The sequence below is a fragment of the Ochotona curzoniae genome, unplaced genomic scaffold (assembly GCF_017591425.1).
Source record: "Ochotona curzoniae isolate NIBS_2020 unplaced genomic scaffold, NIBS_Ocur_1.0 scaffold_4683, whole genome shotgun sequence".
Classification (NCBI taxonomy): domain Eukaryota; kingdom Metazoa; phylum Chordata; class Mammalia; order Lagomorpha; family Ochotonidae; genus Ochotona; species Ochotona curzoniae.
The window spans coordinates 25827137-25846721 of record NW_024467121.1 but is presented as its reverse complement, the minus strand read 5'-3'; the positions used below and the strand labels follow the sequence as shown (position 1 = coordinate 25846721).

General features: G+C 35.6%; 1 protein-coding gene across 3 annotated transcripts in view; it reads left to right on the top strand.

The window, feature by feature from the left end:
• Positions 1-19585, top strand: part of FMN2 (formin 2) — a 285407-nt gene that overhangs the window by 168992 nt on the left and 96830 nt on the right. For all 3 annotated transcript variants that reach the window (XM_040967978.1, XM_040967977.1, XM_040967979.1), the window contains 5 exons: positions 6047-6138; positions 6304-6433; positions 7484-7630; positions 9774-9833; positions 9979-10099. In XM_040967978.1, coding sequence (XP_040823912.1) covers positions 6047-6138; positions 6304-6433; positions 7484-7630; positions 9774-9833; positions 9979-10099 — 550 coding nt within the window. The remainder of the gene's footprint in view (positions 1-6046; positions 6139-6303; positions 6434-7483; positions 7631-9773; positions 9834-9978; positions 10100-19585) is intronic.

The following is a 19585-nucleotide window of genomic DNA, read 5'->3' as shown; positions in this document are numbered from 1 at the left end:
GTTTCCTATTGTTGCTTTTTTTCCTCCTCACCTCTTCACCTTCTCACTCATTTTGCTTTAAATAACTGAACCCCTGCAGAAACTCATCCCTTGTACAGGCAATGTTATTTTCATATCAACAATACTGAGGACAGAGCCTGTAGAGCCCTTGTAGTTAACTGTCACTTACTGTAATCATTGCTTTCTTTTATCCTTTTCTTTTGAGGGCTCTTTATTGAATAATTTGCCCTCCAAGTTCAGTTGTCCTTAATGAAGACCAATTGGTTCTGAATTCTATCCCTCTCTTGCTTCATTTTTCTTTTGTTTGTTTTAAAAAGATGTATTTTTTTGAAAAAAAAAAGGTAGACATAACAAAGTCATGTATAATATATGATGAATATGATCATATAAGTGTTTGGATGTAATTAAACAAAAGAAATTTGTCAGTGTTCTTATGATCCTTACCAACAGCTGGAAATGGCTGTAACACCACTAATAAGATTTCCTAAAAAGGTGATTGCTGAGAGAGTTGAGATATGTTTTTTCGACATGCATAGTGACTGTATTCCTGCGAAGTTCTGAATTTGTTAAAATATAGTGCATAATACTTTATTTTTAAATGTTTATCTTATTTCGCTGACCTGCAGAAAGATGGCAGGGGATAGATGAGGATAGGTGAGAGAGTGAAAAGGAGAGAGAGACAGAGACAGAAACAATCTTTCATTTATTGGTTCACTCCTCTAATGGGCACATAGCTAGGGCTGGGCTAGGATGAAGACAGGTGCCTCCAGCTCCATTCCGGTCTCCCTTGGTGATGCTGAGGATGCACCTGCTTGGACTGTCTTGCTACTTTTCCAGGCATATTAGCAAGGAGCTGGATTCAATGTGGAGCAGCCAGGATTCCAACCAGCACTCTGACATGGGACTGTTGAACGCACATTTTAACCACTATACTAGAATGTTGGCTCCATTTTGGATAATATGAGAATTGAAGTGCTAACATTCAATGAAACATTTAAAAGTTACTATAGGACAGTTTAAATCTCATTGCCCCCAGAATAGAGTGACAGTGAAAAACACTATAGATTTTGGGGAGATGGTAAATAAATGATGTCTGTCTGCAGCTAGAATCCACAATACTACTTGAATAGAAAAGCATGAGGGAAGGTTACTGTATTGTACTTACGTTGTAGTCACTTTGCCTTGATAAATGCTAGTCCAACTCCTGACCTGTTACAAAATCACAGACTCATCTTCAATAAGTACTCTTCTGAAATGGAGATGTACCTACAATTTCTGTTTTTTTTTTTTTAAAAAGGGGAGAGGTTGGACAAGGGAAAAGATTCATAATGTCCTCAAACCCTTTATGAAAATAGATTGAGATTAAAGCCTTAATAAAAAAATATGGTTTCTGGATTTTTTTTTGTTTGTTTAATCCTAGCTTTGATCCATGGTGCTTTTTTTTTTTCTGATGTTTTAGTTCTAAATGTAAACCTTGTTCAATAATGGAAACACTTGCTTGCTTCTCCTCTTACTGCCGCTTCTTCTGGTTCTCTAAGAGAATTCCCTTCAGAAGCACAGAACTCACACATCCTTGTGTGTGGTGTGGAATTGTTTATAACTTCTCTGTCTTCCTCTACTGGCCATGGTTTTTATATAAATTCTATTCTAATGTAATCTGCCTCTTAATTCTCTCTTGGAGAACATTAACAATCCTTTTAGTTTCGGCAAGACAGACAGTGTTTCTTTCACATTCACTCTTTAATAAGTATTCAGCTCCTCTTTGAGGTCCATGTCTCCTGACACACATACACTAAACATATCCCAGTAATTTTCCATGATGGCAGGCAAGCGTTAGGGAAATGGTGCAGTTGGCTAGCAGCAACGATAAATTCTGTCAACCTGGTGCCATAAATGTTCGCTAGACTGTCTTTAATTTCTTTATGCAGTTGACGTTACAAGAATGTACCTAAGACTGCGGATACTGTAGTTTATGTAGAAGACTCTTAGCAATAGCGTGTTGTGGTCTATATATTTGGTAGAGGTTTCATGATGATAGCAAATGCTATTGTTGTTTTAACTGCTGGCAAAGAACATTGATTGTTATGAAAGCCTGGATCCTGACTTGAAATTATACATGAACTGTAAAATATTTTATGCTTTTGACGTATTAAGCTTCACAGGGTCATCAACCTTGCCTGCTTGTTGCCGATGATCGCAACAACTGACATTTAACTCGGCAATAAATTTATTAGAGGGATAGTTATCTTCCTTAATAAGGTTGCAGAACGCCTATCATGCTCTCCTTCAGTGAACTTATTTAAAAAGTTGAGTGATTCCAGATGGTATCTCATGTCTATTGGGCTTTAAATTTCTTGTTTTCTTACACGTTTGCCAACATGAGGTTAAGCGTACAAGATTTCCAGGTCCCTAAAGAACTGCTGTTGTATATACAACTTTAGGTTTCTGTGGCGTAGTCGACCTTTATTCTGGAAATTCCTTTCAGTCTTTGGCATTCAGAGACATTGTTAAAGTTTTTAATGTACCTGGAAAGAAAGTATTGGTAGAGTTGATGGTGTGTGTCTCTGGACCATGAAACCATGATGCTTCTTAAAAGCAAGATTTTGAGGTAAGATGAGATATGAGACAGCAAATAGTGTATAGACTATACAATATATACATAATATATATTGACTATACAATATATATATATCTTGACTATACAATATATATATATATATATAATTTTAAGTGACCGTTCAGTAATACAGAGGTATTTACCCTTGAAACTATTTGGAATTGCCCAGTTCAATATATGAAATGGTGTTTTTCCATAATATAACTTACACATAGTTTTTCAAGTATTAACATAAGCCACCTATTCCAAGGATATTTCAGCATACCTATGTGCTAGGCACTGTTCTCAGTATTATTGATATGAAAATGAATGTTATATTTATTTCTTTGAAGAGCATTGGGTAAAATGTGGATAAATAATGGGAAACTAAATAATTAGCCTAATGTAGTAAATACTAGCATAGTTCTGTGGAGATAGCTTTTGGAGAGCAATGATCATTTCATCATGTGGAGCTGCAATAGTATTGATACTGAGGAAATATTTGGGGGTTGCTCTTAAGTATGGGCCAGTAGTGTACTAGAGAGAAGATATCAGGAATGGACCCAACAAATGGAGCAGGGGTCAAAAGCATAGATATAGCAGATTAAAATGTGTATACAATAAGGAATTCTGGGCCACTAGAAAGTAGTGCATAAGAGAGTGGGAGTTGGAAAAGGCCAGGTCTTTGGAAAGATAGATATATATATGATCAGATGTCTGTAAGGCAGTAAGATTGATAAAAGAGAACTGCTTCTGAGATTTTTTTAAGATTTATTTATTTTTATTGCAAAGTCATATATATGTTATATTGTATGCTACATATTATATATTATACACATTACTAATATAAATAGTATATATATATAAAGAGAGGAGGAGAGACAGAGAAAAAGATTTTCTGCCCAGTGATTCTCCAAGTGACCGCAATGGCAGCAGCTGTGTTAATTCAAAGCCAGGAGCCAGGAGCTCTTCTGAGTCTCCCACATGGATGCAGGATCCCAAGGCTTTGGACCATCCTCTACTATTTCCCAGGCCACAAGCAGAGAGCTGGATGGGAAGAGGGGCTGCTGGGATTAGAACCAGTGCCCATATGGGATCCTGGCACGTTCAAGGTGAGGACTTTAGCCAATAGGTCACTGTGCTGAGACCTTTGAGATGTTTTTTAAAAGATTAGTTTGAATGTACAATGTTGCTTAAGTGGACATGGGAAAGAATGAATCATAAACAGGCTCAATTATTGGATGTTTATATTGAAGAACCATATGGCGAAAGACATAAGCAAAGAGTGCATAGTCACTAGCATGATAAAGAAGATAAAATGGACCTTAAGAGCAGTGATCCACTTTGGATTTTTCATTGAAGTTTACAAATAATTATAGACACACAGAACATTGCAAAAATAGTAGGCTCAGATCCCTTGCAACCATAAGGAAGTATTTCCCAATGATAGCATCTTAAAAACTCTAGTACATTATGAAATTCTGTTATGACCTGGCAGGTAAAGCCTCAGACTGTGATGCTGGAAACACATGGACAGTTGGGTAGTTATGACTTTTTAATTATTACATACAAACATATGAACAACCTTCATGTACACATTTTTGTATGTGTATAGATTTGAGCATTCTCATTTTTAGACGATTTTCTAGGAGTAAATGTCTATATTGTAAGGTAAGGTATGTTCAGTGTTTTAAGAAATGGACAAACTGTTTGCCAGAATGTTGTACTGTTTTACATTCTCCGTGGTATTGACACTGGCTTTTGCTCTAACTGTTCTAATAAATTTGCTGTCTCATTGTGATTTTAACTTGCATTTGCTTGCTGGAAATTTATGTTGACCATTTTTTTTTAAATGGACAATTTTTTAATGCTTTCTTGACATAGTTTCTTTTTTACTGTTTAGAAACATTTTATTGACTTATAATATACCTCCTGAGAACTACATAAAAGTGTCCAGATAAATGACTTTGTTGTCTTCTGGTCATACTCAGAACCAACACTCAAATGAAAAGTGAGGCTTATCAGCACCCATAGTCTTCACTCACCCCCACCTTCCATTTCTTTTGTCTTCATTGTGGGTCCAAAAAATATATTGCTGTTTTCATGGTGCAGTTCAGTATAGCTGTATACTAATTATATACTGTATATTATATTCACTTATGTTTTATTCTCTCTGTATTAATTATCACAAATAAATGATATTTGCCTTTTGGTGTCTAGCACATTTTATTGGCATAATGATCTCCATTGGCATCTGTTTTATTGCAAATGTCAGGATTTCATTCTTTTTAGTGACTGAGTAATATTCCATAGTATTTTCTTTATCTAGTCATCAATTAGTAGAAGTCTAGGTTCATTCAGACATTGCAAAATGGGCTGCTATGAACATGGGACTCGGGTGTTTCTTTTATGTGCTGATATTGCTTCTTACACCTGTTTTCCCAGGAGTGGGTGAGCTGTGTCATGGTAGATTTTTGTTTTGTTTTGTTTTGTTTTTTGAGAATTTCCCCAGTGTCTTTCTGTGTCCTCTCCTTGACGAGATGCCTCTTTACTTCTTTTGTGCATTGGCTGAGCAGAGTGTGTTGCTCGCTTCGTCCACCTCTTTCTGACTTTCTGGGCCCCCTCAATTCCAGCTTTGGTGAGGTTTGTGAAGATCAGGAACAGAATGTCCTAGAAATCTCATTGCTGCTTTGTGAAAGTTGTACTTCATCTTTCCACTTAGCCGCACTGACCCCACCAATGGCACTGTTTTTTGTTTGTTGTTTCACTAGTGGACAGCGGATATTAGGAGAAATGTTTTGTGTTCAGCCAGACTGCTGTTTCTCTTGTTCTTCCAGGAGAGGAAGAGAGAGGTTTTTTCATTTCTGTGTCTAAAGATTGGAAAGTAATTTGCTTTTATTAAATGTGTATACGCAGTTGGACTGAGAAGAAAGGGTTAATGTGGAGAGACATGAATAGGCAAATTCCTCACAAAGGGATGTTGCTGTTGATGATGGAGCAGGAGGCGCCATCAAAGGTATAAGGACTGTTAAGAGGGAGCACTCCATTCCTTTGAGATTCAGTACACTCCCAACCAACAATAACCCTTTCTACAGCAAATGCCACTTTAAAATGAAAGCCTCAACTCCTAGAGAGTATGACAAACAGCCAAAATAACAAGAAAGGAAAACTGTATTGTTTTAAGCCATGCTTGAATGAATAAATGTTTTGCAGATCACTAATCGTCAGTAACATTATTTGGAAGATTTGGGGATGATCTGGTTTGCATTAAACCTATTTACACTTTAAAATGCCTTGTAAATTAAGTCAAGCTGTGCTACAAACAGATGCTAAGAACTATGAAAATATATAGATTTTTGCTGTGTTAAGATCATTGTTATCTAAAGGCTGCAACTGACCAGATTTTGAAAAACCGCTTGGCTTTGTTTTTTTTTTTTTTTTTTTTTTCAGAGAGCTCAATCAGATGAACTGGAAAAAATTGAGAAGCATGGCCGATCTTCCAAAGACAAGGAAAATGCCAAATCCCTGGACAAACCGGAACAGTAAGCATGCTTTTAGAACTACAGCAAGGGCTCTCAGGCCATGGGTGGGCTCTGTCCCTTTGGAAAATGCAGTGTCTTCAGGAAGAACTGTCAAGAATGAGATGAGGTTCAACATCTGTTTCTATGAATTATATTGTTCCTCTGAACTTGGCTTTATTTCCTTAGGTTCCTTTATGAACTGTCACTAATCCCCAACTTTTCAGAGCGAGTATTTTGCATCCTGTTCCAGTCTACGTTTTCAGAAAGCATTTGCACAATTCGTCGCAAACTGGAATTACTACAGAAATTGTGTGAGGTGAGTTCTGGTCCAAAGAGAACTGAACATGAGTCCTGATTATTTAATTTGTTCAATCCTGTTCATATTGTAAACAAAAGTTTTCCTGTCTTTAAACTACTCTTCAGTGTGAGGGCTAGCAGTCCCACAGAAGAGAACTTTTCACCGCAAAGGCTCCAAGATCAAAGCACCAGTTCAGGTTGGCACGCGGAGTGCTACACAGCGCAGGGCCAGCGTGGCCAGTGTGTGCTGGCCTCTCGGGAGCTGTCTTCCACGGACTTTTGCCAAAGCAAAATTCTCACGTTTCATACTCCGTTCAGATATCCTACTTCCAAGCGAATGAGAGCTGAAGGCATTTTATTTACTTCCCTTCAAGTTCTGGCAGAATCTTGCAAATTGTTAATGATTATTCCAACCAAATCATTTAAGGACAGCCATATGACTCCACAAAAGATTCATGTTCTGAAAACAGAATAAGTGCTTGGCAGAAATGTCTGTTATTAACATTGAAAACAATTTGTCAAAAATCAATAGTACCATTGGTTCTGGTTGTGGTAAATCATTTTGAAAAGTGGGAAGATGTTATCAAAGATACATTTTCAGAGGAAGTGACATGGAAATTAAAATTACACTTGATGTTTTTGGAAGATGCGATGTGAACTTTTGGGGAGTAAACCTGAATTTAGAAATCTTACAATTGCCTTTGTTTCTTTATGACTTTTTCCAAATACTTATTTTGTTCCAAGCATAGGCAGGGTTAGCATGATGGCAATGATAATGTTTTATAGTAGTTGTCATATTATAAAATTATTTAATTTCTTTTCAGTTATGTCATAGGAATTGCCTAGACTGATATACCTCAGTTTATGAAAGCATGTTTAAATTCTTGTTGGGGTTGCAACTTTTTAAAGTTCCTTGGTGACTGCTCTTAAAATATACCTGATAATGTGGAATGAGAAATATTGTTAATGACTCAAAACTGTTATTATCATGTGAATTCTTGGCAATAACTTTGTATTATTCAAATAAAACCTTGTGTCAGAGAAAATTGTTCTTTTTCCTGTTTTACAGACATTAAAAAACGGCCCCGGGGTTATGCAGGTTCTGGGTTTGGTTCTTGCCTTTGGCAACTACATGAATGGTGGAAATAAGACTCGGGGTCAGGCAGATGGTTTTGGATTAGACATTCTTCCGAAGCTGAAAGACGTCAAGAGCAGTGTAAGTATTTTGTACTAATGGATGTAGGCCAATTGAGGATTAGATATTTTGGCTAATAATGACCTGATTCTAAACTAGATTTAATAAGTACCTCTTTGGGATCCAAAGCAAAAGGATTCTTTACATCTAGAGCCAGATAAAAGTCATGCCATCAGATTCATTGTGATTTAGTGAACCACAATAGTGTTTCCTAAAGTTGTTTGTAATTCCAAGTCCAGTGAATGATTATAATATTTTAAAATAAAAGCAAGCACTTTTTTTCATTCTCACGTATCTGCTAATATTTATCCTTTTGTAAAAATAAATAAACTCCATTTGTTTTTCTGTGAATTCGACAGTCGTGTTTTGTATTTTCTTCTCGGAGTTGAAGAGTGGAGGCCAAGAGGCTCATGTTTTGCAAACAAAACAATGATTAGTTATTACAAATATCATGTCAAAACAGTTCTGCTTCTCTACATACTATTTTGTTTCTGATGCTTACATGGATGGGAATGTCTATGTCTTTTTGCAGATCTAATTATGTTTTGTCCTACTTTTATAGTATTTGTTTAACATTAGTTCAAGATATTCCAACAACGCTGTAAGAGATAGAGGACTTGAGGTGGTGATCAGTGCCATAGAGTAAAATCTGAGATGATAAACAGAAACTCAGAATGATGTCCCTCTGCTACGAAGTTACTGCAGAGAACAATATGATGCAAGAATTATCAAGGTTCTTTAAGTGATTGGTTAGGAGTAAAAATAGAAATAAACGGGACTATCCTTTCAGGATAATAAAATAACTGCCCTCTGAAAAATACATCTTTTTGCTCAATTGAAAATTTGTTAATTTATGCATATGTGGGTACATATACTTTTCAGTAGTCTTTCATTGAACAGCAATAAAGATAAAATGTCCAATACTGTGCTTTTCTGAAATCCAATAGCATGGAGTCCTTTCTTAGTATACCAGCAGCATAAGAGGGCAATTTGCAATTTAATGGAAGAATGAAATGCAAAGATAAGCTTCTTTTAGGGAAGACTGTTACAAAATTTTTGCGATGAGAGCTATTTAATAAGTTGCTAAAATCTGCATGAGTTTCAATTTTTCTCTAGCAAAATGAACTTCTAAATTTATTTCGTATGGACTATTTGAAATAGTCTCATAGTTTTTATGATTATTATTGTTGCTTCTTAAAATACTATTTTATGATATGTATTTTCATAGGACACTTTAGTACATAAACTTGGTATATGTAACATATCTTCTTATTAATTCTGTTTTACAGACCTTCAGGAACAGAGCTGTTTCTTAGATGACTTTAATTCTCTGTTGCAGCAGGCTTTTGATAAACATTTTATTAGTTGATTTGTGCAGTCTGTTTTTTTGATTTATAAGTTGGAAGAAAGGAAAATGTCAAGTGGCCTAGATTGATTAGTGAAAAACTTATGTCTCATGATAGAAGTCTCCAATATATATCATATCAGACTATGTCAGAATGCCTCTAAGAATGTGAGAAAGTAATTGAAAAACATCCTGTTAAATATGAAAAAATTTTACATTTCTCCATATAACTGAGAACATTATTTTATTTATATTGGCATGAGTATTATGAACTAGCTTACAGTTACTGATATATCAATATATCTATATATCTATATCTATATATATATGTACACTTTAGAGTTCCTGCTTACATAAGATTATATTTTAACCTTTTCCTCTTGTCTATATTGTAATGAGCCTCAATTAAATTTAGCTGGTCATCCACCTTTGTATAAATACACACATTACTTAATTATTTAAGATATTAGCTACAGAACACAACATTAATGTTGCAGTAAAAATTTAAACAAAATTGAAGCTATAAAGCAAAAATTGATAAACTTACAGAGAATAAAAAAGAAGATTGCTATTTTCAGTTAAGACTCTGCTCTTGAACAATTATGCTTCCACGAAGATTAGGATTGAAACAGTGGGAACAAATTCTTCTATTATACTATCTTCTTTCAGTGTTATGACTGAGACCATTCAAATCAGAATCAACATTTCATTCTAAATGCTCTCTTTCATACAAATGTGGACCCTGAAGTTTTATGTTCTCTACAATATATTTAATAATTTCTAAACTATACTGTTGCTGGTTTTGTTTTTTCTGCCCAGGACAACAGCAGAAGTCTTTTATCATACATTGTTTCATTTTATCTTCGAAATTTTGATGAGGTAAGACAGTAGCTATGTATAGTTCAATTTTGTCATTTGTTAAATGATTTTGCAGGGTTTTTTTGTTTTTTGCTATTGATTTTCATGTGTTATTCTGTTTTATACTGATGCTCAGCTGCTTAAATTTTTTTTTCTTACTAATTAGGATGCTGGAAAGGAACAGTGTGTCTTCCCATTGCCAGAACCCCAGGATCTTTTTCAAGCCTCACAAATGAAGTTTGAAGATTTTCAGAAAGATCTCCGGAAACTGAAGAAAGACTTAAAAGGTAACTTGAACTCACATTTTCTATTTCTTCTCCCTAAAAGAGGTAGGCAGACTTCTCTATGCTTTTGAGGACAGGTTATCAGTCATAACCATGTGGAACATTGTTTTTGGTGTATCTCAAAAAATAAATATTTAGTCAGTATTATTCTTTTGTTGTTTAAAAAGTTACACGTATCAGGATCTAGTAAATGAATAGTATCAAGTTATTAAAAATAACAGTCTGTTTCATCAGGAGTAAGTTTTCATTTTATAGCCAAGACATACAGACATTCATCATGTCTTGGTTGAACACAAACCGTGTCATTGTTAAAAGATAAATATTCTCTCCCCATTCTGCCTTGCTCAAGATTTTGTCACTTTTGAGCCTTTCTGGAACCAATACTCAGTCAGAAACCACATATATTCTCTTATTAGTCAAGAAATTATCTCTAAGCCTGTTGGTGACGGAAGTTCTTTACATTTCCAGATTAAATCTAATATACACACAGGAGCAAATACATTGAAGTTTTTTTTCCTAAGTAAAAAAAAAAAATCTCTTTAGTCCTTTATCATGTGGATTATTTTTATGGTTATTGGAATTGAGAACATCTCAGCGACCTTAAGTGCTTTCTAGTACGTACAGAGAGCAAGTAAGTTAATGTAAAAGTTTGACTTGATAGTATATCAAGTACAGTGTTAAATGAACACTACTGCCTCCCTCCCCTCTGTCTAGAAACCAGCAAGTGAAAGGCATAACTTTCAAGAGACTCAACTCATTTTTAAGATTTATGTGTCCAGAGATATTGTTGTGTTATAAGATTCTTAAAGTTTTTCTAGTCTCCTTGTGATTCTTTTATATAGAGTTCAACCAACACAGCCACATTATGCATTTCTTCTGTATTCAGTGACATTTGCCATAGGCCTCCTTGATGTCAGATCAAGGTGCTGTGGATGCATGGAGAGTGATTGCCGGTGATTAGAACTGAAGTCTTGTCACTTCAGCATCACTTATCGATACTAATTGAGGTGCTTGAAGGAGTAATTTTAAGACATTATATTTATTTCATATGATATTGTATTTTAGGTAAAGCATGCATTATTGGAGTAATAGGAAAAAAATCAAACTGTAGCATTTATCATACCTCTAAATATTGTCAGTGTGTTTCAGGATTTTACCTACACACACAGAAGCATGGTAGTAAGGACATTTCTGGGGAGAGTGAAAATAGCTTCATACTATACTCAAGTATTCAGGTTTACAATGTAGAATTTAGTAGGTAATTGAGAGAAATGGTCGTCTTATTATCACCAAGTGGTTATGTTTGCTTTAATTGGTACATCACTCTGAAATGTTCATTTTCTGTTAGTACCTCTGTGGCTGATTCCTACAGTTATTAAATTTACAAGCATCCATAACAATGCAAAGTTTGTAGAATACTTAGCGCTAAGATGAGGGAGTTACTAACACAAGATAATGAGTTTGGAAAGGTCAAATAGTTGGTGTTTCTGAATACTGTTTCCTCTGAGAGCATTTCCCTTTTGCAGCAACGTGGTAGCTATAAAGGATGAAGGATTTTAGGAACACCTTAACCATTTTTGCATACTTCAGAACAATGGGGAGAGGAATTTAATCCTGAGAGTTTACACCTCATTTGGAGAAAGTTAACCCCTAAGCTTATATCTTCAAAAATAGCACTGTGTTGTATTTTCCTGGCATGGACTTTTCCCACTTACCCCTACGTTGACACAACTGAACGTCCTAGCCAAATAAATGTAAAAATGTCTCATATAAGTTAAATTTCAAAGAAATTCCCTGGATTTCTGAAAGAACACTTGTAGTACTTCTCTAATTTGTTTGACCACATAGCACTTGTGTCACAATTTGCCTGGTATGTCATATTGGCAGCAGAATACACTCTGAAATGTGCAAACCTGATTGTGTACATAGCTGAACTATGCTGTTTTCTTCTTCAGAGCTCACAGTAAAGATAGGGGAAGTAAAACCAGAATTCATGATACAATGTAATCCTATAGGACTGAATTCTTGGAAAATGACATCAACATGAAGTACTAAGTGCCAAGTGTCTGACTCAGGATTTGAAACCGGACAAAGTCATCTTTCACCTCTAATTTTGCTTTTTCCAAATTTGATTATTTCTATAAAAATAAGATATTTTATAGCAAAAAAAGAGCAGATGCTGTGAACTTAAATATAAGTCTAATTTTATGGAAGACTTACCATGAATATAGTATTTTGTGTCAAGAAGGCATAAAATAAATGTACTTGTCCTTTTTAGGGTAGAGATGGGTTTAAATAGATAAGTACATCCTTACACCGATGTAGTCAAATGGGAGATCATTGTATTGCATTGATTAAAATACAACTACAGTAATTTAAAATAATATTTGCTACAATTATTGCAACATAGTGAAAGTAGTTCTAAGTGGTCGGACTAGAGAATTCATTTCAGGAATATCAATAAACATTTCTACATGGTTTTTCCAGAGGTAACTCTTTTTAAAGAAGATTTTATTAAATGGAATAATGCATATAGAGCAATTTTGTCCAATTCCCTTTGTACCTTAAATAACCACCAGCTTCTGGTAGATCATATGAGCTAAAAAGAGAATACTGGGATTGGACTGATAGAGAAGAAAAAAAAACTCAAAAAGGCCGATGAGGTATAACCATGAAGTCACACATCTTTAGTGTCTGTTATTTATTTTATCATATAGTGAAGTGATTTCTATTTCTATGGAAAGGCTGAGGAATAACATGTGATAGCTCAGACATTTTAATAGGACAACTGAATCTTATTTTAGCATGGTATAAGGACATCCACTGTGTGTGGTTTCTCTAGTTACTCCTATGATTTCTGTAGCTCTTTAGAATGCTCCCCTTGGTTCCTGTGCTTAGTGAGATGCTTACTGAATTTGTTAGGCAACCTGATATGCTTTTGATCTCTTATGGGTGTCAGCAGCCTTTCTTGATGTAGTCATGCCAAATGATGGCTTCTGTTCCAGTGCCTTTCTTGGGCAGGAGTTGTAGCATTTGCCACATAACTTAAATCAGCTTAGCATGCACAGAGCATTGAGTAATTAAGTTACAGGAAGTGAACAAGATGGACAAAAATGCGCTCATGTATATTCTCTCCTCTGTTCTCTCTCTGAATACTGACTAGAAAATATGCTCAAAATTAATCAGTATGTCCAAGTGGAAGCAACAAGTGTGTTGAGAGATACGTAAAAAAGAATCAGCCTCTGTGTAAATTGTTTATATTTAGTGATCAGCTTAAAACTGTAGATTTGTAAATATTATTGTAAAAATTGTAAAATGTAGACACATTTTTCTTTTTTAAAAAAAATTATTTATTTTTACTTGAAAGAGTTACAGAGAGAAAATGAGATACAGAAAGACAGAACTTCCACCCACTGGTTTGCTTCTCATGTGATTACACTGGGAGAACTTGGCCTATCCGAAGCTGAAAGCCAGGAGCTTCTTCCAGGTCTCACGCTTGAGTGAAGCAACCTGAGTATTGCTTTCTGAATCCCGTTTTCAGGGAGCTTGATTGGAAGTGGGACAGTGGGGATTTGAACCAGTTCCTATATATGATGCCTTTATCCACTATGCAAAGGTGCCAGCATCTCTAATAATATTTGAAGGCTTTGTATAGTATTCCTAACTCATTTATTGGTTAGTCTTTGTGTTAATATATTTCCTTAATTATGTAATTTCAATGTTATAATTTATGCAGTATACTTAGCTATCCAAGTAAAATGAGAGTTTTAGAATAGTAATACTTTTAACTGCTATTATGTTCCTCCTAGTATTTTCCCAAACTTTTAGTACTACTGTTTTTGTTAAAAGATACTGCTTTTTATCATCATTAGGTAACATTGACAAATATATTTAAGTATGCTACCATTTTTACATCCCATTTTCTCCATTTGCATTTGTTGTTATTTCAGTGAAAGTAGCATTGAAAGTGCTGAACTTTTTTTTCACCCTTGTTGATGAATAGCTTTTCTGGGTGTAGAATTTTTATTTAGTTTTGATTATTGTTGGGATGACATGTTCTGATATCTATTAATGATAAGCAGTTTATTAATATCCACCTTTTTTTGCTTTTGAGATGTTTAATTTTCTTATCTGTATCATTGGTTTTTCCATTGCTATATATTTTATAAGTGTATTCCTTTATAGTTCTTTATCTTGGTCTCTATTTTTAGAAAACAAAGAGTGATGGCTTCCTGAATATCTTTGACCTCTTCAGCTGCTGTTTATTCATGTATTACTTCATCAGTTTTTTCTCCTTTTCCTGCAACTCTTTTCAGACAGTTTTTGGAGCTTCTTCATCTATTTCCCTTTGTCTCCTAAGAATTTTTTTAAAAAAATTTTATTCTACTCCACATTATTTTAAACTTGTTTTCCAGTTCATTCATCTTTTCATCAATGCTATCCAATCTAGTGTTCATATTATCAATATAGTTCCTTTTAAGTGGTAATCTTTGTTTCCAGGATTTTTGTGATATTTTTATCATATTAATTTTCATTATTCTTACTTTGTAAAATTATTTTCTCTATCTTAGTGATATTTTCAGTTTTCTTTCATCTGAAATGAATTAATCTCAAATTTGTTGAATTAAACATTATCTTTGTTCTCATTGGCTTCCACTGTGATGTCAGAATGTCAGTCTTAAAACGGGATTAAAGTTATGGCCTTTGAGCTCAATCAACCTTTTTTATGGGTTAAGGTCAATGAAAGCAAAGCCATAGCTAGTCATTTATATACCGTCTGAAAGTACTTTTGTGCTGCAGCTGCAGAGACCATATATCGGTTTGTCCTTCCATCTTTTCCTGCTCTTAGTTCCCAGATCCCTCTTTGTCTTGATTTTTAAAGTTGCTTTACTGAAACTATCTTTGGTACTCAGGTGGCACCAGAGCATCCATCAGCAGCATGAGACTGCTGACCCATAGACATGTAAGTTTTATTGCAAATGCAGTGTTATTTAAGATCTTAGCTAGAAAGCTGCATCTTCCTGCTGCAGGGGTACAGCTGCATATGTGCTGCCATACTGGGAGGTAGAAAGTGGTAGCTGTTTTCATCCTCTCTCATGAGTTGAGGAGACCAATTAAACCACTTAGTTTCCAGAATTGAGATTGGCTCTGATCTTTGTTGTATTTACTCTCTCTTCCACTGTCCTCACATAAGCCAGACCCCTTCACATTCTGTAACTTCGTACTCAGTTCTTTTTATTAACTTGAGATTTTCTGCTGTTTCTGGTTTAAGGAGGTATTTACGTTTTTAAAAAGATTCGTTTATTTTTATTACAAAGTCAGATATACAGAGAGGAGGAGACAGAGAGGAAGACCTTCCATCCGATGATTCACTCCCTAACTGACCACAATGGCCGACGCTGTGCCAATCCTGAGCCAGGAGCCAGGAACTTCCTCCAGATCTCCCACGCAGGCGCAGGGGCCCAAGGCTTTCCCAGGCTGCAAGCAGGGAGCTGGATGGGAAGTGGGGCTGCTGGGATCAGAACCAGTGCTCATATGGGATGCCAGCACATTCAAGGTGAGGACTTTGCTGCTAGGCCAGTGTGTGGGGGCCAATATTTACTTCTTTTTAAAAAAGCATAGTTTGTTTAGTTTCTTCATTTATGTTATCTTTCGTTGCTGTGTATTTCAACAGAAGGAAAGCTTTAGTCTAGGAAATCAGTGTTTGATTTGACTGCACATCTGTATTTACTTTGTTACTTACATTTTTCTTCTCACTGAAAATGATAGCAGGTACATTTTCTTATGCCATGTAATAGATTTCAAAAACCATTTAGAATGGTTTCGTAACAGCCTGTTTCCTATTTGTACCATAATATAGTGAGTAATTTGATTCTTGTAGGAAGTAAGACTTGCCAAATTTCACTCTTCTAAGTATATCTTGTTTTGGAACATCATTATTCAGTCTTTCAAACAATTACATCTTTGTTTCCTTAATGCAGAATCTCAAGCCTATAATTACTGAATCAGGAGTAATAAACGGCTTTAGTTTTTTCATATTACCAGATATTACTAAAATGTTTTCTAGAAATATAACTGATTGAATTTAATGGGTTAATCTTATGAATGGAACAGATTTGCATCAGTAAGCAAGCGCGCATAGTGACAGCACTATGTATTACATGAATCATTCAGTAAGAGAATCATTGGCGACACAAATACTCTGTGGAGTGAAAAGCATTTCAGTTGCATGAGTGAGGTGCTATAGAAATAAAGATTTAATTAGAAAATTACATTTAAATAGGTAATAATGTGGAGGAAAACAGTGGTGACACGTGGAAAAGGGGATGGTATATAGGAAAATTCCTGAGCTTATGCAAAATAAAAGTTAAAACAAGTAAGAACAAACAAGATTTGAATTACATACATATGCATATTGAGATGTAGAATGGATAAGTAGAAAGATGAATACTTAAAGCTTATCAACAGAGAAAAAATATCCAACTGAAAATATTTGCTTCAAAGCTTATGATAAAAAGTTTACATATCTAAAGCAGCAAAATACTGTTTTAGCATACAACCGGTTGGCCTACAGGAAACTATGAAATGAGTGATATTATTTATCTAGAAACACTTTTCTCATAAAGAAAATGTTTCACAAAGTACTTTCTACTACTCTCGCTACCTTTAAAATTAGAAAGTTTTGTTTTTCTGCCTCCTCTGTTTCCAGGCAGTTACTATTGTCTTTTGTCTGCGTGCCTTCCTTTTTGTTCTAACAAACTCCATGCTTGCCATAGCAAGATTGTGCATATGTAAATCATCCTACTCCACTTGCCTAAATAGAATTCCTCAGTGGCTGAGCATTGCATTTGGAGTAAGATGTAAATTCATTGTAACATCATAGACGCGTTGGCCTGAGCAGAGTTGTACTCTCATTTCATACTTACCATGTTCTGAGAGTGTTGAGTGTCCCGGCAGGGTTCTCTGCAGCGTTCCATCGCTTCCTCCTCCTCCTGTTTCTGCACTCTCTGCACATTCTGCCTGTGTAGGATTTCAGGACCTGGCCCTTGCCTGTCTCCATGTAGTCTTTACTATGGTTCTACTTCTCTTACTCGGCTAATATCTGAGTCATTCAGGATTCCTCAAAATTTAAAGAATATGGCCCGGCACAGTGGCCTATTGGCCAATGTCCATATTGACACCAGTTTTAATCCCAGAGGCCACACTTCCCATCAGCTCCCTGCTTGTGGTCTGGGAAAGCAGTTGAGGACGGCACAAAGCCTTGGGCCCCTGCACCCATGTGGGAGACCCAGAAGAAGCTCCTAGCTCCTGCCTTCAGTTTGGCTAAGCTCCAGGCATTGTGGTCACTTGGGAAGTGAATTAGTGGATGGAAGATCTTCTCTGTCTCTTCTCCTCTCTGTATATATGACTTTGCAATAAAAATAAATATATCTTTTAAGAAATTCAAGAATACATTAAACTTACCTCATTGAACTTGATGCTTCATCTACCCCAATTTCCTTCCATAAATTGTTTTACCTGATAAAGTTTTCATATATCATTGATTAGTGTATCAGCACTAGCTCAAGTCTTCCCTAAGCAGTGAGGAGACTCAGGCTTCCACACTGCTTTGTGTACCTATTTTATTAATGCAGTTTCTATATTACAAGACAATTAGCTTTGCCTGAGTACTTTTGAGGGATGCAATGATGCTGGATTTGGGACTCTATAGAGGAACTGGGAATTGGAATCACCCACTGATTTGTGGAACTACAGAGTGAATAAGAACCATGTTCATTGGAGTGATACATCTCTTTAGCTATCCTCTTCTTTCCTTCACCTGTCTCTGTCTCCCACCATTGGCAAAGTCTTTCAGGGAAGCATTTGGCAAAGAAGGAAACTGGTTTGCTGAAAACCAACATTCCTGGCCATGATATAGAACTGTTCTTTAAAACAGACACACACACACACACACACACACACACACTTACTTATTTAGTTGTTTATCTACTTATTTGAAAGTGAGAGAGGGAAAGAAGGAATGAGGGAGGGAGAGAGAGAGAGAGAGAGGAGACTGACTATTCATCTGTTTTTTGATCCGTTCTCAAATTGCTGTAGCAGCCAGAACTGAGTCAAGCTGAAGCCAGGTGCCAGTAAGTGATGTAATTTACCAATAGCATCTGAATTTCTGCAACTGTATTCTAGAAGGGACACTTCACAAAACTTAATACCATTTCTAGCTATTTCAGTGAAACAGACCAATAGATACCACATATTAAAATTCTACCCGAAGTGCTATGCACCTGATACAGCTCAATGCACCAAACCCAGTGGCTACAGCAGTCACAAACTCCATGCTGCTGATGAGAAAGTCAAGGTTTGCAGGAAACAGGGACATGTCCAAGTGTCCAGGTAGCAGATGTTTGAGGAGAAGTTTATAACTAATTCTTCTAATTCTTCTTCCAAAGCCTTATTTCCCCTATTGCCTCTTAGGGTCATCTTTGATTTTTATAGTACACTCAATTTATTCATTTGAATTAATAGCATTTTAAATGATGTCTAGAAATACTAGATACGGGTTCCTAAGATTTCTGAGCATATTTGATTTCTTTCCATATACTTCTTTCCCCCATTGGTTACGTTAGAGGCTGTTGCAAGTGTGTTGAAAAATTGCTTTGAATTCCCAAACTGCTTTCCAAAGTTGTCTGAGTTACAAGTCTTTCTTTTTTTTCCCCCTTTGGAGATGTGTTTGACTTTGAAGCTTCCCCAAACTTTAAATCCCATAAATCCTTTATTAAGTCTGTGACTGCATTCCAAGTCTTTCTGACACTTGTTCCTTTTCATGAGAGACTAGCTGGTGCCTCCTTAAGTATTTTGATAACTCATTTTGCATTTCAGTTACTTCATCATTTTCTCATGATTTCCTACTGGTCTTCCCTCCACTAAATGAATGTTTCCCCTCCTCCTCCTTCTGTAAAATTCCTTTCATATTTTCCTCTAAAATTGCCCTGTGGATTTAGGAAGCTCAAACTAACAAGACATTGGAATTCTAAAACTTCCCTTGGCTTTAAATTTATATTTTGTTAATCCAGTTTGCACAGATTCACACTGGAAAAATATTTGTCTGGAGGAGTAGTGTCTTGAATTTTGAAGTCTTAAAATCAACTTTATAATTTAGTATTTTTAGTTAATAAAGAAGTTTTGTACCACAATGGGGTGGATTAACAAGATGGCATTCCTAATATTAGTAACAGTACAGCAGCATCTGTTTCAGCTGGTGGATTCATTCATTGTAGCTGGTTAGGGCATTTCCTGAAACTTTATGTAAAGTAACATTTGCTATGGCACTGCCCTCATTTTCAGCATCAGTGCCTACACTATTTGGAAGATATTACTGACCTGTAGTAACTGTACTAATTGCAAGGCCATCAGTTAATCTCTGAGATTTCTAGGCCTGTCACAAATGCTAATAATGATGCTTCAAGTCATCTTTTAATGACATTTTTGGGG